The sequence below is a fragment of the Giraffa tippelskirchi genome, chromosome 5 (assembly GCF_054371585.1).
Source record: "Giraffa tippelskirchi isolate mGirTip1 chromosome 5, T2T-mGirTip1v1.2.pri, whole genome shotgun sequence".
Classification (NCBI taxonomy): Eukaryota; Metazoa; Chordata; class Mammalia; order Artiodactyla; family Giraffidae; genus Giraffa; species Giraffa tippelskirchi.
This window is the reverse complement of record NC_137279.1, coordinates 87,659,044-87,678,567: the sequence shown is the minus strand read 5'-3', so window position 1 is coordinate 87,678,567 and position 19,524 is coordinate 87,659,044. Positions and strand designations below refer to the sequence as shown.

General features: G+C 45.9%; 2 protein-coding genes across 9 annotated transcripts; one reads left to right on the top strand and one right to left on the bottom strand.

Annotated features, from left to right (window-relative positions):
* The first annotated feature begins 493 nt into the window (after positions 1-493).
* On the top strand, positions 494-5,006 carry TOMM40L (translocase of outer mitochondrial membrane 40 like). Of its 5 annotated transcripts, XM_081485027.1 has the most exons (11): positions 494-570; positions 791-1,040; positions 1,332-1,399; positions 1,721-1,813; positions 2,095-2,196; positions 2,343-2,448; positions 2,639-2,761; positions 2,876-2,952; positions 3,146-3,248; positions 3,386-3,568; positions 4,544-5,006. In XM_081485027.1, the coding sequence occupies exons 2-10, from the start codon at positions 926-928 to the stop codon at positions 3,523-3,525; spliced, it is 927 nt and encodes a 308-aa protein (XP_081341153.1). In that variant the 5' UTR covers positions 494-570; positions 791-925; the 3' UTR covers positions 3,526-3,568; positions 4,544-5,006. The 5 variants fall into 5 exon arrangements, with proteins under 5 accessions (XP_081341153.1, XP_081341156.1, XP_081341151.1 ...); XM_081485030.1 differs by lacking the exon at positions 1,332-1,399; XM_081485025.1 differs by having other exon boundaries at positions 3,386-5,006.
* NR1I3 (nuclear receptor subfamily 1 group I member 3) lies at positions 4,106-14,978 on the bottom strand. Of its 4 annotated transcripts, XM_081485021.1 has the most exons (11): positions 14,954-14,978; positions 11,465-11,533; positions 8,908-9,049; positions 8,615-8,753; positions 7,927-8,057; positions 6,598-6,767; positions 6,033-6,172; positions 5,671-5,816; positions 5,459-5,575; positions 5,171-5,276; positions 4,106-4,374 (listed from the first exon to the last, which is right to left on the bottom strand). In XM_081485021.1, the coding sequence occupies exons 4-11, from the start codon at positions 8,719-8,721 to the stop codon at positions 4,245-4,247; spliced, it is 1,047 nt and encodes a 348-aa protein (XP_081341147.1). In that variant the 5' UTR covers positions 8,722-8,753; positions 8,908-9,049; positions 11,465-11,533; positions 14,954-14,978; the 3' UTR covers positions 4,106-4,244. The 4 variants fall into 4 exon arrangements, with proteins under 4 accessions (XP_081341147.1, XP_081341148.1, XP_081341149.1 ...); XM_081485022.1 differs by lacking the exons at positions 8,615-8,753; positions 11,465-11,533; positions 14,954-14,978 and having other exon boundaries at positions 8,908-8,927; XM_081485023.1 differs by lacking the exons at positions 8,615-8,753; positions 11,465-11,533; positions 14,954-14,978 and having other exon boundaries at positions 4,245-4,374; positions 5,171-5,291; positions 8,908-8,927.
* Between the last annotated feature and the right edge of the window lie 4,546 nt (positions 14,979-19,524).

Below are 19,524 nucleotides of genomic sequence, written 5' to 3'. Positions count from 1 at the left end.
GGGTCTGGGTGGGGGCGGGGCCCCTATGAGAGATATGAATCAGTGTTCGAAATAAGTATTCAGTTTTCCCTGGGCCACCTTTCACAGGCTATATGTCTCCAGGCTACACAGTGGAGGGAACTTCAGTGGCTCAGGCCCCAAGATGCTCCCTCTAGTTTCTTGCTCGCTAAAAGGTTTTTCCCGACCTTGGAGAGGCAGGGCAATCTAAGGCCATCTATTTGAGTAGATCTAAGGACCTAACCAATCAACTACCTCCTGTCCCTGCAGTGCCGGGGTTGGAGCTCTCTGGACTTAAGGTCGGTCATGCCTTTGCGTTCTCCTCTCCTATTGGCCAATGCTCGGCAGTCAAGCAGCCTTTTCTTTTTTTTTTTTTTTAATCCATCGGGCGGAGCCCAATCAAGGAGGGTTGGGTCTCTGAAATCTTTTTTTCGCCCGGTTCCAAGATGGCGTCCATGACCACGCTGGGGGTGCAGCGTGAAGCCGCAGTTCTGCCATCACTCAAGATGGCTGCCCCCATCAAGATGACCGGGGTGTGCCTGGGAGAAAGGGGCAGTATGATGGTCTGAGAAGGTAAGGGTTATTGCCTCATTGCAAGCCTCGCTATGGGGCCTAGGAATGGAGAGTAGAAAGACTAGGAAGCTGGGTAAAGTCTGTGGTGGAGACTAGGATTAGAGAGTGGGGGAGGTTACAAAGGTGACAGGTAGGGGTGAGGGATTAAAGATGGAATGGGAGTGTGCCTGGGGTTCAAGCTCCCCACCGGTGCCCTCTCCCCCTACTTTTCCTGTTCCAGGTCTAGCGTCGGACTATGTGGAAGTTTCTGGGACTGGGGAACCGGATAATGGGGGGTGGGGCCCGTGGAGGGTAGAGGGAGCAACAGCGTCCTTCCCCAGGCGAACCCCGGCCCCTCCCTGACCTCTCTACTGAAATGGGGAACACACTGGGCCTGGCACCTATGGGGGCTTTGCCCCGCCGGAGCCCCCGTCGAGAGGAACCTCTCCCCAACCCTGGGAGCTTTGATGAGCTGCACCGGCTATGCAAAGGTGAGAAGACACCCAAGGCGTTTGGGTGTCTCAAGGTGAAGGGGCAGAGAAGGGCGGGGTCTTGAGTGCTGGGTGTCCAGTGATGGGAGCAGAAAAGGGGAACTCACAGCTGGGGCATGCAGCCTCAGGGAGGATCAGGCGCCCCCATGGAGTGGAGCATTTCCTGTTGCAGGACTTGAGAGGAGGTCAGTTCCTCCAAAGCACTTCTGTGGGATTGAAAGGGGAGACTACTTCGTGGGGTAGGGGTTCCTTGTCTGCTTATTCCTTCCCTTCCCCCTCCCCTCCCTTCAGATGTATTCCCAGCACAGATGGAGGGAGTGAAGCTCGTTGTCAACAAGGTTCTGAGCAGCCATTTCCAGGTGCTCCCACTTCTCTGGCCCCTCCTTACTATTCCTCCCTGCCTGTCCCTGGATCTTCTCCTTTCCTTTTGTGCTCCCCCCTTAGCCAGGCTATATGGGACAAAAGAGGAGGGATATGGGGCCCTTTTGACTTCCTTTGCCTGTGAGACTTGTTGCTTTTAATCTGGTGACCCTCTGTATAAGTATCTGGTGACCCTCTGTATAAGTTGGAATGTTTGGGGTTCTTAAAAGACCTGCCGGATGGGGAATAGATGAAGGATAGGATGGGGGATTGAAATGGAGCAGGAATGCTGTCTCCTCCATTGATTTCTCTTTCCTCAGGTGGCTCACACTGTGCACATGAGTGCTCTCGGTTTGCCAGGCTATCATCTTCATGCAGCCTATGCAGGGGACTGGCAACTTAGTCCCACTGAGGTGAGGGCTCCACTGACCTGGGTTATCTCCCCAAAAGCTCAGTTGGAACTCAGATGTAGAGGAGGAGGAAATGTGTTTGTTATGGGGAAGAATGGGCAGGGTATGTCCTCTGTGTTTCTTCTGAATGGAAGAAGGTGGGGAAACGTGTGTGATGAGTTGAGAATGTGTCTTTGTGATTCCACTAGGGGGTGCTGCGTACCGTTAAAGAAATCCTACACTTGGATTCAGGCCGAGTGGTGCCCCTCTGTTCAGCATTACTGACTGTGGACCCTCTTCAACAGGTGTTCCCCACTGTGGTAGGAGATATGGACAGCAGTGGCAGCCTTAACGCCCAGGTCCTGCTCCTCTTGGCAGAGCGGCTCCGAGCGAAGGCTGTCTTTCAGGTGACCGTGGTTCCTGCCTTCATCCACTGAAGCATTTCCTCTTTCTCCTCCTTGACTGTTCTGCCCTGGTGGCTGAGGGAGAGGAGTAGAGGCAACAGTGATGGTAAAGACAGAGGGAGATTTTACTTCTTGCTCTCCCTATCTAGACGCAGCAGGCCAAGTTCCTGACATGGCAGTTTGATGGCGAGTATCGGGGAGATGACTACACAGCCACTCTGACCCTAGGAAATCCTGACCTGATTGGGGAATCAGGTGAGGAATGGGTACAGGGTTCTTTTTGTCTTGGCCACCCACCTGCTAATGTTGACTATGCCTCTACACTGTCTGTACAGTTCAGGGATTAGAGAAGAAACTTTGGGGGCAGGCTGGGATGGGGGCCGTTGGGAATGAGAGAGCAGGCCTATCTCTATGACTGACTCCGGGTCTCCCCACTCCCCCGCAGTGATCATGGTCGCTCACTTCCTGCAGAGCCTCACTCATCGACTGGTGCTGGGAGGAGAGCTAGTTTATCACCGGCGGCCAGGCGAAGAGGGGGCCATCCTGACACTGGCTGGGAAGTACTCGGGTATGGGGTGAGGAAGAATAGTGATGGGGAGGGAAATTCTGGACTTGGCTGGAGATTCTGGCCTGTGTTCTACTACAGTAACACTCTTTTTCTCTTGTACTTTGGTTTTTACAGCTGTACACTGGGTAGCTACGTTGAATGTGGGATCAGGTGGGGCCCATGCAAGTTATTACCACAGGGCAAATGAACAGGTGAGTCTACTGACCCCACCCCCTACCCCTAACAAGTCCCTCTGGATTCCCACAGGCCCTGCTAACTTGCTGTTTTTCCTGCCCACACTACATATATATTTCATGCGTGCCTTCATTCTGCCAGTCCCCTGTCAGGCCTCCTCTTGCCTTCACTGAGACAGATCCGTCTCCCATCCTTGCCCACCGTTCTCAGGTTCAGGTTGGAGTGGAGTTTGAAGCAAACACAAGGCTACAAGACACAACCTTCTCCTTTGGTTACCACCTGACTCTACCCCAGGCCAACATGGTATTTAGAGGTGAGGGCTGTTCAGATGATATTCTGAGGTGCTGAGCGATTGGGGCGGGCAGTGAGAGGGAAGCGCTGCCTTATATCCGCTGACCCCTTTCTCCAAGCCCTGTTAAATAACATAGTGTGTATTCTCTTTCCCAACAGGCTTGGTGGATAGTAACTGGTGTGTGGGTGCTGTGCTGGAGAAGAAGATGCCCCCCCTGCCTGTCACCCTCGCCCTCGGAGCCTTCCTTAATCACTGGCGCAACAGATTCCACTGTGGCTTTAGCATCACTGTGGGCTGAGGTCATCCCAGAGCCAGCCCACACAACAGTTGGAGCCTCTGAGGCAGGTGTCCTGGGGCCAGAGCCCTCTCCAGAGTCCACCTTGCTGGGTGACCTCTGGGTCCCAAGAGCAGAGTGGGGACAGGACCACACCCTCCTCAGAACTGGAGCTGTCACAGGGGCAGCTGCTGAGGCAGTGGTTTGAGTCTCCCACCTCTGCCATCAGTCCAGTATCATCTCCCCATGCTCTTATGGCTCTGGACTAGGGGAGAAGAATTAAGGAGTATGTCTGGCTGAATTTTCTCTCCTCACTCCCACCTCCTTTATTTCTCTGTGGATTAAAGCTCCTAGCCTCTTTCTCTTCAGAGCAGAAAAATCTGCATGGGATTCACTCCCCATCCTGTGTTCCATCCCAGGGTTTCCCAAACTGGGAAAAGAAGGGCTGAAGGGCTAAATCTTTGACCTCAGAAAGTGGGGCCCACCTATTCCCAGAAGGAGCTTCTTTACCTCTTAGCCCTGAGGCTTGCTCCTTCCCCATCTTCTGTACTTCCAGAGAATAACTTTGTCCCCACAGCCACTCCTCACTCTCCCTATTACTGCATGAAGAGGCAGTTACTGCTTTAATCTTTCTTTGCAACCAGTGGGCTCCCTGTTTACTGTCTCCGACCTCTGGCCCCAGGATTCTCCCCTTTCCAGTCCAACGTGTCCAGGTGGGGCTGGGGAAGGAGGTAGATTGGGCCTCAGCTGCAGATCTCCTGGAGCAGTGGCATCATGGTGGACAGTCCCTGGATGTTCTGGATTTGGTACCAAAATGCATCGTGAATGCTTCGAAGATCAGCCAACAGGCCCAGCAGCTTCGCATATAGAAACCTTTGCGGTCACCAGGGAAAGAGGAGAGAAATAAGGCAGCTAAGAGTCTTGTCCTGAGGCCCTGACCCCCTGAATTGCCTCTCAGTGAAGCTAGGTCTGAACACCAAGTTCCAAAGGGGCCTCTATATGACGCTGACTTCTCTCACCATGCTGTTTTTCTTGAACCCAGGGCCCAGAGGGCCAAGTGAGGAGAAACCCCTGACTTGACCAGATCTTCAGCTGTGTGGATCTCGCCTTGTAGAGCAGGTTCTAGAAGGTGGGTGTGTTCTATGGTATTATAACGCACCCCTCTTCTGACCAAACTGGCACATTGAGGAATAAGCAAAACAGAAGTGGAGTGTGCCCCAGAGCCTGGTTAGCTCATGGACTGTGGAACCAGGGACTGGCTTTGACCATGAAACTGAATGACCATAACTTCAAGAGGAATGAAAAATTAAAGGAATTGGACCAATGGAGAGTAGGGGAAGGGCCAAGAGAGTGAACAAGACTCTTGATAAGGTTGCTTTAGTCTGGAGAAGTGGGCTTGGGGAGGTGATGGATGTCATCAATTTCAGGAATGCTATTACTCACAGCTGTGAGCTACCACTTTGCATCTCTGCTGAATAAAAAGATCTGGAAAAAGTGAGATGAAACAGCAGTAGGAGCAATTTGAATGCCAAAACTCTGTGAAATGGGAAGGAAGGACTAGAGCCCCAGGGGCCCTGGTTTTCCAAAGGAAAGGACAGTAAAAGTACTCATCCTGAATTGTCTCCTTAACCCCTTTGGTAGATCCTCCACGTGCCCAGTCCCACCATACCGATCCCGGGGACATGGCTGCTGGCCTTGGATGTAGTTCTGCAGAGTCAGTGCCATCTCCTCTTGCAACTGATCAATCTCCTCCCTGCAGGTTATTCCAGGCCGGTCTGTAAGATAGGGAGTGAGGAAGGATAAGATGGGAGGTTGTGGGTGGCCTGGAGAGCCAAGACTGGGATAGACCTACTCCACAGGCTTGAAGACTACAAGGCCTGGATGGATGGATTGAGGGAGCTGGGAGTTTGGGCAGAGGTGGTAGAATGAAAGTTTCTGGGCTTTGGGGGATGCTCACCAGGAGAGAAGAGGGCCATCGCAGCCATGAGCACATACTCAGGCTCCTGGAGTTGTAGTCGGCGCAGCGTCCTATGGAAGCCAAAGAGGAACTGCAAAAACTCTTCCTGGAACCCCGCTGTGGGAGATACTAGGCTTAGGAGCCTGCGGGTCACCTCGCCACATACCCTACCAGAGGGATGCATGCCCTCTACTGCCCGAGCACCATCTCACCTTGTGCTGCATCTTCTATTGTGTAGCGAAGAGGCCCACAGAGGAAGTTTTGTGTTTGGAGACAGAAAGTGGTGTTAAGTGCAATATGACAGATTTCTATAGCTGCTCCCTTGAGAAGGGAGATCTGGTCCTCCATGGGCAAGGACCTGTGAGGAGCAGGAACCCTGCACTTTAGACTGAACTTCAGAGAATGAGAGGAACCCCCAGTTCTTATTGAGATGCTTAAAAGCCAAGCTGAGAATTCAAGACCCGCTACTTGAAAGAGCTGAGGGGTGGGTTGGTTAGTGACTTTTTTTAATGGAGTGGGATTATAATTTACTGGAGCAATTTCTTCTGGAAAGGCACGTGAAGGGGTCACATACCGAAAGAGGGGCAGATCCTTGGTGAACTTGATGATTTGCTGTACCATGAAAGTGTGGACATCTGCAAAATGCATGAGCAGGGGCAGTACAGGGACCAGGGTGGGCAAGCGCTGGTGATGGATGAACAGATGAGCTGGTGGCTGCAGAGATCAGAGCCTGAGTGAGAGGCCCCAGTCCTAGGGGTCTCTTTAGATTTCTCTAGTTTGATGGCTCAAACAGTAAAGAATCTGCTTGCAATATCAGAGACCCAGGTTTGATCCCTGTGTCGGGAAGATTCTCTGAAGGAGGAAATGGCAACCAACTCCAATATTCTTGCCTGGGAAATCCCAAGGACAGAGAAGCCTGGCTGGCTACAGTCCGTGGGGTCACAAAGAGTCAGACACGACTAAGCGACTAACACAACAGTTTTATCTTGGAAGGATTCCAGGCTGAGAAGTCTGCCTCGGGTGGGGTTTTGGAGAAGTCCTGTCCTCTATCAGGGCATGGCACACAGTCCCCTCCCTCAGGCCAGCCTCCTTGGGCACCCTTTTTGTCTTATTTCATCTTGAATCCTATAAATGCTCACCCTGAATTGCACAAACTGGTCAAACATGGTACCCACATGGCGAGCGTGGGCCCCCAGGAGTGTCTGGACTAGCTCTTTCTGCTCCTTCCTCAGCTGCATCGATGCTTGCTGTGCCCGTCGCTGGGCCTGTCTTGCTCGCCGCAGTGCCAGGGCTTCTGCCGATAGGATCACTGTGCCCGGGGAAGGGATGTGACAAAGCTGTTTAGACCAGCAGAGAGCACATCTCTCTGCCAGCCCCTGGCTTGGGACCCTTGGACACTCTGCACAATGGACACAAGGAGGGAGGAGAGTTCCTGAAGTTTCCTTGGGCTCGACTGGAGTCCCAGAGGCTCCAGGTGGCAGGGGATTCCTGTAGATTTTCTCCAACCCATGGGACACTGTGGCAGAAAACAATGCACTGTAGGAGGGAAAGGAAGGATGGAGAATAAAGTGGGAAGGTTAGGAGGTGTTTGGCTTCTGGGGGAATATTGAGGAGGGAGGGCTTGTGATACCAAAAACATCACCTTATGTTGCAATAGCTTTATAATTTCAAAGCCTCTGAGGTTAGGTCTCAGTGACTGAAACAATCCTATGGGTAGAGAGGGCAGGTGTGATTTCCATGTTTTTCAGAAACATAGACAGGCTGACATTCTAGTTACAGGTCCAAGGTCACAAAATACTTACGTGATGTATACTGGATTCAAGACTTTTTGACTTCTACAGTTTCTTTTCTACTGCTCCATGATGAAAAGTAGTGTGATGTCACAAAGAAAATAAGGGTCTGGTGAATACTGACTCTCCAGTTTTCAGCTGAGTGTACTTAGGCAAGCTGATTTCTGTTAGTTTATTATAAGTTACATTGTCTTTTGGGGGCTGAACCTAATTACTTGGCACTGAGAAAAAAATTAAATCAGTTATTGAGTAGTTACTAAGTAACAGGTACTATACTTGAGAGATAGAGGAGAAAAAGCAAGCCATAAGAATACCCAGGAAAAGAGCATTCCGGGTAGAGGGACTGGCAAGTGCAAGTATAAGTTACATAAGTCCCCAGGAGAGTGTACTTTGGTGTGTTTGAGAATGGCATTGACATCAGTGTGGCTGGGATGGATTGAGCAAGGGGAAGAGTAGGAAGTAAAATCTGAGAGGTGGTATGGCAGACATGGGACTGAGACCATGGACCATAAGAGATGAGGAGCCCTTGGAGATCTTGAGCAAGATAGTGACATTGTCTGACGCGTTTCAAAAAGCTTACTCTGTCTTCCATGTGGAGAATAATGCTGTGGGAACAAGGGCAAAGCATAGTCAGGGAAGGACACAGTGGATTCTTGGGATGGTAGAGGGCCAACTCACTGTCCTTCTTCATGCCAGCATCCAAGCACTTCTGCAACCTGCAGGCTGGGCAGTGGCGCCTCTGGGCCTTGTTGACCTCACAGCTTCCAGCAAAGGGGCACGTGAGACTGGTGCTTTTGTTGACTGTTCGCCTGTGAAGACAGATGTGAGGGTCAGGGATGGCAGGAAGCAGGTGGGTATGTGAGGGGCTTCAATGATATGGTCCCAAAGAATCTATGGTGGGGATTCCCTGGTGGTCCAGTGGTTAGCACTCGGTGCTTTCACTGCCAAGGGCCCGGGTTCAATCCCTGGTTGGGGAACTAAAATCCTGAATCTATGGTGACATGGGCTAATCTGAGCTGTGTCCAGAAGTCCCTAGGGGTAGGGAGGACACAATGCATCTCAAGCATTTCCATGGGGCACAGAATCAGTCAGGCAAAGTCTATCCTTTCTATAGACTATACTAGTTTGGTGCTTTGCAGGTAGTGAGTACACTTGACACAGGACACACACTCTGCCTTCCCTCTGTTCTTTTGCAACGTGTTTATACAGTGTTGAGGTTGCCAGTGTGTCACATGCTAGCTACAGGGCGGTTAGGTTCCAAGATGCAAGAGTGCTGTAGCTGGACAAGCCCTGGCGTGTGCCGAGGCTTAAAGGCTGCCTGGAAGGCAGTTTGGGAGGTTGTTTGTGTTGAGGAGGAGGTTCTCACCTGAAGAAACCCTTGCAGCCCTCACAAGTTAGAGCGTGGAAGTGGTAGCCTGTAGCCCGGTCCCCACACACTGCGCAGTTCCTCGGCTCGTCTTCCCCACTGGCCATGGCTTCAGGTAATGAGTGGCTGTCGCAGGCCCCTGAATTTGGGAGGGGTTAGCAGTCAGCTCTGGACCCCCCTTGACATTCAACCCCCCTTCTGCAGATCCTCTCCCCAAACCTACCCTGGGCCTGACCCCCTGCACTATCTGCACTTCATTGCTTTTAATCTCTGCCCCCCGAAAGATCTCCTACCTGCTCCTCTTACACAGCATGTAACCTGCAGGCCACAGAATCTGGTGTTGGATTCTTCTCCCCAGACTCCCCCTCTGACCTGCTTTCCACTTGGTCTCAGGAGCTGCCAGTGTTTCGAGTTAGGGATTATGGCCCTCAGTACCTGGAAAACAAGGAACTTCTGTTGTGTGTAGCCTCCGTTGTTCTCAGCGATTACCTAGATGGGGCACAGACTCTGAACCCAGGGCAAAGACTTGGGTGGGAGGTTTTCCCAGCATGCCCCTGGTGCTGGCTGCTGGCACGTGGGGAGGGACCCTGGCAGGAGGGGACCTCATGACTCATTAGAAACTGCTCCTTATCAGATCCATAGGGACTTTCCCTACTGCCGAGTTTCATGTTAGATCTGCAGCCTCCTCTGTGTATGGATTCTGGACAAGCTGAGAAGACAGCGGGAGAGAGAGAGACAACAAGCTTTTTCACACGTGGTATGTCCACAGTAAAAGAACAGGTATAACAATTGTACAATGCTCCTCTAAGGTAAGTTCTTCAAAAGAGACTGGGGCCTAATTAAGAGCTTATGTATGAAGAGCTAGAAGAGGCACGACTTCTGAAGCAGGGAGGGCTGAGAATTAAATCAGAGTGGCCGCTAGAATGTTAGAGGTATTTGGCATTGATCTGGGGACTCATGCACCAGAGATGGCTTCATGGGAGTGTGCCTGTGAAGTCACACAGGCTCTGTGCTCAGAGGGATCTTGGGCTTGTTTTAATGCTCTGCTATTTCTGCTGGCTTGAAATTCTTAATGATGTTTGAAAACGGGGCTCTGCATTTTCATTTTTCAGTGGGCCCTGTAAATTATGTACCTGGTCCTGTATGGAACCAAGATGAAGGACTTCTAAGTAATAAGTTTAAGAATCAGAAGTAGGAGCCTTCACTGTGGTTGTCTAGTGCTCCATAAATATTGAAGAATATTTTTGCAAGTATAAAAAGTATGTGTGTGTTCAGATGACCAAGAGGCACTTGAAAAGATGGTCAACATCATTAATTATTAGAGAAATGCAAATCAAAACTACAATGAGATATCACCTCATACCAGTCAGAATGGCCATCATCAAAAAGTTTACAAGCAATAAGTGCTGGAGAGGGTGTGGAGAAAAGGGAACATTCCTACACTGTTGGTAGGAATGTAAATTGGTGCAGTCACTATGGAGAACAGTATGCTGCTGCTGCTGCTAAGTCGCTTCAGTTGTGGCCGACTCTGTGTGACCCCATAGACGGCAGCCCACCAGGCTTCCCTGTCCCTTGGATTCTCCAGGCAAGAATACTGGAGTGGGTTGCCATTTCCTTCTCCAATGCATGCATGCAGGCTAAGTCACTTCAGTTGTGTCCAACTCTGTGCGACCCTATAGACAGCAGCCCACCAGGCTCCCCTGTCCACGGGATTCTCCAGGCAAGAATACAGGAGTGGGTTGCCATTTTCTTCTCCTGGAGAACAGTTTAAAAAACTAAATATAAAGCTACCATATGACCCTGCAATCCCACTCCTGGGCATATGTCCAGAGAAAACTGTGGTTTGAAAGGATACATGTACCCCAGTGTTCATTGCAACGCTGTTTACAATAGCCAAGGCATGGAAGCAATCTAAATGTCCATTGACAGATGAATGGATGAAGAAGATGTGGTACATATATACAATGGAATATTACTCAACCATTACAAAGAATGAAATAATGCCATTTGCAGCAACATGGATGGACCTGGAGATTATCATACTAAGTAAAGTAAGTCAGACAGACAAATTCATATGATATTGCCTATATACAGAACCTAAAAATATGATATAACTGAACTTATTTACAAAACAGAAACAGACTCACAGACATAGAAAACAAATTTATGGTTACCAAAGGGGAAAGGTGGATGGGAAATATAATTTGGGAGTTTGGGATTGACATGTACACATGACTATTTCTAAAATAGATAACCAATAAGGACCTACAGAAGAATCTGCTCAATATTCTGCTCAATATTCTGTAATAACGTAAATAGGAATAGAATTTGAAAAAGATTGATATATGTATAACTGAATCACTTTGCTGTACACCTGAAACTAATACAATATTGTAAATCAACTACTGTTGCTGTTATTGTTTTGTTGCTAAGTCATGTCTGATGTTTTGCGACCCCATGGAGTGTAACCCACCAGACTCCTCTGTCCATGGGATTTCCCAGGCAAAAGTACTGGAGTGGATTGCCACTTCCCTCTCCAGGGGATCTTCTTGACACAGGGATCTAACGTCTCCTGCATTGGCAGGAGGATTCTTTACCACTGAACCACCAGGGAAACCCGAATCAACCATGATTGATTAAAATAAAAATAGAAAATAAAAAAGTGAGAATTCTGAAAAGAAAAAGTGTGTATGTGTGCATACAATATTCTCTCCCAAATTTATGAATGGAAAAAAATAATTTCAAAAGCTATTTGGATGTGTTGGGAATGGGTAACATGTTGGATAAATCTATGCTAGATGAATCTGATCGTGCGAACACTGCAATAAGGTACAAATCTCAATCTTTTACCTTGAAAGTTCTTTCTCAGTGCAGCTCTCCAGGGGTGTTTGTTGTTCTGCACTTATATAGTCTTCTCCACTAGAATACAGCATTTTTTCTTTTTGTCATATTGTTCATTTCTTCAGTTAAAGACTAAATTATAACTAATGTTGCTCTGACAATGAGTTAAAAACAAAACACAGGCTAGAACCATAAAAATACATTAGAGACAGAGAGAAGAGACTGGGTTAGAAAGGGCTTTGTTTAGGTCCTCTTCATCTCAAGTAGGTACAACATCCAACTATGTATAACTTACTGCATTTTGAAGGAAGCTAAGTTCCAGAGAGCACAGACTTGGATCTGGTCCTTGCATATTTATGTGTGTGCATCTGTTGTTATCTTTGCTTGAGTGGGACTCTTGTGAGAATTTACACTAACTCATTCAATCAACAAATACTGAGAACCTCCTATATATTAGACACTAGGGATAAAAAAGGTGAATAAAAGCCCAAGGGAAAAAAAGATGAATAAGATGCTCTCCTGCCCTTGTGGAGTTTAAGCATGTGGAGTGGGAAGACAGACCTTTAAACAGATGTAAGGAAATATAACCGGAGACTTCCCTGGCAGTCCAGTGGTTAAGACTCCGTGCTTTCAATTCAGGGGGCGTAGGTCTGATCCCTGGCTGGGGAACTAAGATCCCACTGGGTGGTGAGGCAAAAAAAAAAAAAAAAAAGAAATAGAAATATAATCAAATCACTGATGATGCTATGCACAGAGCTTTATGGGACCACAGAAGAGGGACATTTGATCCTGCTTTGGCAAAGAGGTGTTGAGGAGGAGGCAGGAAAGGCTTTCTGAAGGAATGACAACTGAGTTGATTTTTAAAGGATAATGAGGAGCTAGCCAGATGAAAAAATAAAAGGTAGTTCAGGTAGAGGGTGCAACCTGAGAAGTCTGAGAAGCCAGATACAATGAAGTAGATATGGTAGAACCACAAACAGGCTTTTCTTGCTGGAGCATAACATTTCAGGCTGGAGTGGGAAGAGAGAAGCCTAGAGAGATGGGATGTGAGGCTGGGATGTAGGCAGTGCCGGTTCATGGGAGACCTTGTGTGCTGGAGATAGCAGCTTAAGTCCATCAGGAAGCTTTTAAAGGGTAAAATGGGTAATGACATGGTCAGATCTGTTGTAGATATCTAACTACTGACTGTTTGGAAGATGGATCTAGGTGTTGGGGGCAGGACTGGAGGCAAAGAAACCAGTTGGAACTCTTGCCATAAAGTAGATGCAGGGTTAATAAGCCTGATCTAGGATAGTGGGAGGATATAGTGGAGGAGAGGGTTTTGAAAAATACATGGGAAGTGAAGTACTTGGAACTTGGTGATTACTAGTATGTCTGGGTTGAGAAAGAGGAAGAGGAGTTAAAGATGACTCCAGATTCCTAGCATGTGTGATTGAGAGAACGGTGGTACCACCAACTGGGGTAGAGAGTACAGAAAGAGTATAGGGCCCTCTATCCACTTTCACAGTGGTCAATTTCCCTTAGCATTAAGTTATTAGGTACCCACTCTGTGGTGAGGCACTATGGGGAAGGAGAAAAGAGAGGGTTCCTATTATCAAGGAATTTACTGATTATGGAGACTGCATAAATAAATGGAACTCCTAGCTCTTACAAGAAAATATATAATCAAACTCTAACTTGTGTGGTAAAGATCATGTTTCATATTATAGGTATTGCTTCATTAATTTGTTCTTATTATGAGCAGTGTACTGTGTAAGAATCCTTACTAATATTTACCCTAAAAGATAGGCAATATCAGCCCTTTAAAGATGAGGAAACTGAGGCCAGAGAGTGTAAATAAGTTGTGCAAGGACTACTATACCCAATAGTTCATTAGATGACTTTACTTGGATGTCACATAGGCATCTCAAATTCAGTATGTCTAAAATGGAGCATTATGATACCTAAAGCACAAGCAACATAAAAAAAAAAAGTATTAATAGTACAATTTGTGCTTCCCAGGTGGCACTGGTGATAAAGAATCCACTTGCCAATGCATATGTAAGAGACGTAAAAGACTCAGGTTCGATCTCTGCGTTGGAAGATCCCCTGGAGTAGGAAAAGGCAATCCACTCCAGTATTCTTGCCTGGAAAATTTCATGGACAGAGGAGCCTGGTGGGTCACAGTCAATGGGCCACAAAGTGTAGGACATGACTGAGTGACTCTGCATGCACAGTACAGTGTGTACATCAAACAAAAAAGTCTGTACAGAAAAAGAAATGAACAACAAAATGACAAGGCCACTTATGAAGGGGAGAAAATATTTGAGAACTACACATCTGGTAAGAGGTTACTATCCAAAATATGCAGCTCAATAGCAAAACCCCCAAATAATCCAATTTTAAAATGAGCAAAGGACCTGAACAGAGTTTTCCAAAGGATATATTCAAATGGCCAACAAATACATGAAAAGGTGCTTAACATCATTAATTTTTATGGAAATGCAAATCAAACCACAATCGAGATGTCATCTCACATCTGTTAGACTATCATGAAAAGGCAAGAAATATAAAAATTGTGAACTACTGTGTTGTATACCTGAAACATATATTGTTCATCAACTATACCTCAATAAAAAAAAATCTAAAAATAAAAAAGACAAGAAATAACAATTGGTGGTGAGGATGTGGAAAAAAGGGAAACCTTGTACACTGTTGGTGGGAATGTAAATTGGTGCAACCACTGTGGAAAAAGGATGGCAGTTCCTCAAAAAATTAAAAAGAACTACCATGTGATCCAACAATTCCACATTTAGGGGCATATCTGAAGGGAACAAAATCACAAAGGGATATCTGTATCTTCATGATCATTGCAGCCATATTTGTAATAGCCAAGACATGGAAACAACCTAACTGGCCATCAATAGATACATGGATAAAGGAGATGTAATATATATGTTATATACGTATATAATATTATATATGTATCGTATTATATCCATATAAGATATGTTATATATTTAATTCAGTCATAAAAAAGAAGGAAATTCTACCATTTGTGACAATGTGGATGGACCTTGAGGGAATTATGCTAATAGAATAAGAAAAAGACAAATACCGTATGATCTCACTTATATGTGGAATCTAAAAAAACTCAAACTCATAGAAATGGAGATCAGAGTTTTGGTTGGCAGAGGTAGGGGGAAAGGATCTTTGGGTGAAGCTGGTCAGAAGGCACAAATTCCTAGTTATAACTTAAATAAATTCTAAGGTTGTAATACACAACATGGTGACTATAGTTAACAAAACTATATTGTATATTTGAAGACTGCTAAGAGAGCAGATCTTAAAAGTTCTCATTACAAGGAAAAAAATTATAATTATGTGATGAATCATTTTTCAATATGTACATATCAAATCATTATGCTGTTCACCTTAAACTTATACAATGTTATATGTCAATTGTAGCTCAGTAAAAATGGAAAAAATAAAACAAAATAGAAATCATTGTCAACTTACCACAAACTGACATATCCTATGTAACCTAACTTCGTGACAATCCCAACATGCAAAAGTAGAAAGAACATGGAGTTTGGAGTCATACAGACCTAAGTTCAAATTTTGACTCTGATTCTTGCTTGTTGAATTTCTTTCTTTCTTTCTTTTTTGGCTCCTTTCCTACCTATTTGATGTTACCGAGACTCAGCTCCATGAGAGTCAGATAGCATCAGGCTTGGCCATTCCCAGACTGGGGAAGGGAGGCTGACGTCCTCTTCCTAGATCGGTATTGATAGGGAGGAGTTCAGGCTAGAGGAGAGATTCTCTGGCTGAGGGCTGCCCTTCACCTGGGGCAAAGGAATTGCCCTGAACTGTTTTTTTCCCCCAACTGAGGAATGAACCCTCACCCTTGAAAGTGAAAGCATGGAGCCCTAACCACTAGACTCTCCAGGAATTCCCTGGCCCTGAGCCTTCTTATTCTTCGAGGAGTTCACCTTGCTGTTCTTTGAGATGGAGTAGCTTTAGGAACACACCTCTCTGTGCTCTTCTGCATGCAGAAATGCTCCCCCAGTTCCAGGGTTTCTCCCTTTGAGCAAACCGAGACTGGGAGGTGCTGCAGAATGCCCGTGGCATCCACGGTGGACAGGTTTTTAGGGTTAACTCATGTCCTTGCCCTCTTCCATCATGCTTGTCCCAGCCCAGGTCTGAAAAACATCTGTGTTGGTTGTAGCCTGGTAGGTTAAACTCTCTGAACTTCATTTTTCTTATTTGGAAAAAGGGGTTAGTGATACCCACTAGCTGAGTGTGTTGTGAAGATTAAATAAATTAATATATGTAAACTTCCTTACACAGTGCTTGAATCATGGAACAAAGTGAATACATATTCATTCTCCTGCTCTCTTCATTTCCTTCCTCTCCATTGCCATCCTCTCCATGATATTGAGCCAGAAGCCAAGGAGTCACCTAGCCCCTTTTCTCTCCCTCCTTAAAAATGATCAGATGCCTGCCCTGTTATTCCTCTCTCCTGGCCTCTACATGCCCTCTATCTCTTAGCTGAATTCAGGCCCTCATCATTTTTCACTTATCAATGCAAGTAGTGGAATTAAATTATTTAAATTAAATGATTCTGTCTATGACCAGCCTCATCTCTTTCCAACCCATCCTCCACGCTGTTGCTATTTCTAAAATGCAAATTCAATCTTGTCTCTCTCCTGCTTAAAATTCATTTGCTTCTCGCCACCTTTGGGATAAAAAATCCAGTCTCTTTAGCATGTCACACAAAGTCCTTTATGACCTGGCCCCTATTTATCACTCTGCCCTCGTCTGTCCCAACCCATTTCCCTCTCCTGACCTAACGTCTGTACTTTCGCTCTAGATGTGCTTAAGCGTTTAGCTCCTTGAGCAAGCTATGCTCACACACCTCTGAATATCTGCCCTCATTATTCTGTCTGGTTGGAACGGCCACACACACCCCACTTCCAAACCGCCCCCACACCCCACACCCCCCCACCCGGTCCTCCTGATCTTTTTTGCCCTTTGGGTCTGAGCCCAGTGGATCACCTCTGAGAGCCTGTGGGTTAGAGCTACACATCTGCACACACATTTGTCACAGCACTCATCACATCACAGAGCAACTGTCACTTTCTTTTTGACTCTGTCAATCAATTGTGAGTTGTTGAAGTCCAGAGGTGCATCTTTTATTTTTGGATCCTTAGGGTCTTGTATATTCCAAGCACATATAAAAAAAGTTTATGGAGTGAATAAATGAGCTAGGATATGAATTGAGGTCTGATTCCAAACTCATGCTCATTCTATGCGGTATCATATTATTATTTGTGAATGCATTCATTCATGAAACAAATACTTAATGGGTTTCTATTTTTTCAGGCATGTTCTAGTAACGGATGTTACATGTCTTCTGGGTACATTCCCGTTTCCCTCTTAGCTGCTGTCTCTCACAGCTGATTATCCTTTGCTGTTCTGAGTTTCTAACAGGATACTCATTGGTCTTTTCATCTGATTCCTGACTCCTTTCTGACTTCTGAACCATTGCTGCCTGCTGTTCTTACCTGCCTTGTTGCAGTTGACATGCGGTCAACCTCACTCAGGTGGCCACTGAGTCAAATTTCCAGTCTGGGCCTGCTTTATCCTCTTTGGCCTCCCAGGTTTTGGCACATAAACTTCTTTGAACAAGAGGGATTCAGGATACCGCCTTTCTTTATACCTGTAATCTAGTTTTGATTTTCTTTCTCTAAATTCATCAAAGATTTGTGACCTGTTGACTTCAATGGGCTTTCTCATATGTTTCTCCCAATTAAGCTCCCTATTGCTTTTGACTCCTTGACAATTATATTATCTTCTTTGAAATGCCTTTTCTCCCTAGCCTCTGTGATATTATGCACTCCTGATTCTCCACCTGTACTTCTAATAGCTCTTTTTTCTTTCTCCTGCATTTTTCCTAAGGCAATTGGTTATGGAAAACTGAGTTTTCTCTTTTTTGACTCAATTTAAATCTTCTCACCTTTCTTCTTCTATGTGCTTCCCTAGTAGTGCATCTAGTCACAAGGCTCTGGTAAAACATAAAAATAGCTCACATTTTAACATTATGGTTTACAGAGTACTTTTACATATCTGATTTCACTCATCCTCATTCTAGTATGTGAATGTCTTCACAAATCAACTGCAGTTCTATCCATGGGGTCTTGCTATTTTTAGTAGTTCCTTCTGATGCCTGTTCAGATTATTATTCTCGTTCTATTCCTTTCCTGGACTCTCACCACACTTGCCCAGATCTCCACTGCAGCACCCATAAGAATACTGCACCTTTGAGTTCACATGACCATCTCTCCTCTTCTAGGCTGTCGGTGCTTTGTCCTGTGGGTCTTCTTTTCCCAACACCTAGCATATGTTCTGGCCATAATGTGCATTTAAGAGCCAATGAATAATTGAATAAATTCCCATGTTCTGGTCCTGAATTCCAAGAGTCACTTTGAATCCTCTCCTAAATCTTGTTATTGATTCCTTATGCCTTATGTTTCTTGATGTTGTCCCTTTTCTTCTGTTATTTTTCCTACAGTCACCCATTTTGTCTCCCTGCTCCTGGTCTTCCTCTTGTCGCATCAATTCTTGTTTACCTTGCAAGAATAATCTAAAGGGACTTCCCTGCTGGTCCAGTGGCAAGACTCTGTGCTCTCAGTGCGGAGGGCTGGGGTTTGATCCCTTGTCAGAGAACTAGATCCCATATGCTGCAACTAAGAGTTTGCAGCTTACAACTAAAGATCCTGCATACCACAACTAAGACCTGGTGCAACCAAATAAATGTTTTTTAAAAAGAATAATCTAAAAGTGCCATTTGTGTGAGGATCAGGTTTAAATTCCTTATTCTGATATTCAAGACCTTCACACATCTCCTGAAACTTCCCCATCATATACCTCAGTCTTCTTTTATGATTTTTTTTCTTGTTTCCACCCAAATGCCAGATCCACACCTTTTCCTCCTTCCACCTCCCTTCTCCCATTTGTCTAAATTTTACCCTTCCTTTATCCAACACAAATCCCATTTTCTCCAGGAATCTTTTGAGTCTTTCAGTCCTAGACAATGTCTTTCTTCTTAGACCTATTACTATTTAATTCTATACAACTTACTGTTGTAGCATACTTGAGCATTTAATCATCTATGGTAGGGATCATATCCCATTTAATCATCTATAGAGCTTCCCTGGTGGCTCAGATGGTAAAGAATCTGCCTGCAATGCGGGAGACTGGGGTTCTATCCCTGGGTTGCGAAGATCCCCTGGAGGAGGAAATGGGAACCAACTGCAGTATTCTTGCTGGAGAATTCCATGGATAAAGGAGCCTGGCAGGTACAGTCCACAGGGTCGCAAAGAGTCAGGCACGACTGAAACGACTTGACACAGCATGGCACATGGTAGGTATCAGCAATTTATGACGCGAAAGCCAAATCTGGCATACTGCCTGTTTTTGCAGAGTCTGTGAGCTAAGAATGGTTTTTACATTAAAAATGTAAAAGAAGAAAGAGAATATTTCACTCATAGCACATGAAAATTATATGAAATTCACACATTAGTGTCCACAAATGAAGTTTTATGAGAATATAGTCACATCTATTTTGTTTACATATTGTCTATGACTTCTCTCAAGCTATAATGGGAGGCTCGAGTAGTTTGACTATAGGTCCTGCAGAGCCTAAAATATTTACTTTCTGGCTGTTACAGAAAAAGCTTGTTAATCTGTGATCTAGGATTTTGAAGTCTCTGTATAATCCTTGCTGCTGCTGCTGCTGCTGCTAAGTCGCCTCAGTCGTGTCCGACTCTGTGCGACCCCATAGACGACAGCCCATCAGGCTCCCCCGTCCCTGGGATTCTCCAGGCAAGAACACTGGAGTGGGTTGCCATTTCCTTCTTCAATGCATGAAAGTGAAGTCGCTCAGTCGTGTCCGACTCTTAGCGACCCCATGGACTGCAGCCTATCAGGCTCCTCCATCCATGAGATTTTCCAGGCAAGAGTACTGGAGTGGGGTGCCATTGCCTTCTCCGGTATAATCCTTGCATCGCTATTCAAAAACTTTGGAG

Excerpts from the sequence above, each read along its gene's own strand:
- TOMM40L (XM_081485027.1), top strand. The coding sequence starts at position 926 with ATGGGGAACACACTGGGCCTGGCACCTATGGGGGCTTTGCCCCGCCGG. Across the intron at positions 2,197-2,342 it reads GAGCGAAGGCTGTCTTTCAG|ACGCAGCAGGCCAAGTTCCT; the intron begins GTGACCGTGGTT and ends CTCCCTATCTAG. Across the intron at positions 2,449-2,638 it reads TGACCTGATTGGGGAATCAG|TGATCATGGTCGCTCACTTC; the intron begins GTGAGGAATGGG and ends ACTCCCCCGCAG.
- NR1I3 (XM_081485021.1), bottom strand. The coding sequence starts at position 8,721 with ATGGCCAGTGGGGAAGACGAGCCGAGGAACTGCGCAGTGTGTGGGGAC. Across the intron at positions 8,058-8,614 it reads GGCTGCAAGGGTTTCTTCAG|GCGAACAGTCAACAAAAGCA; the intron begins GTGAGAACCTCC and ends CTGTCTTCACAG. Across the intron at positions 4,375-5,170 it reads CAGCCATGTCCCCGGGATCG|GTTTCTATATGCGAAGCTGC; the intron begins GTATGGTGGGAC and ends GTGACCGCAAAG.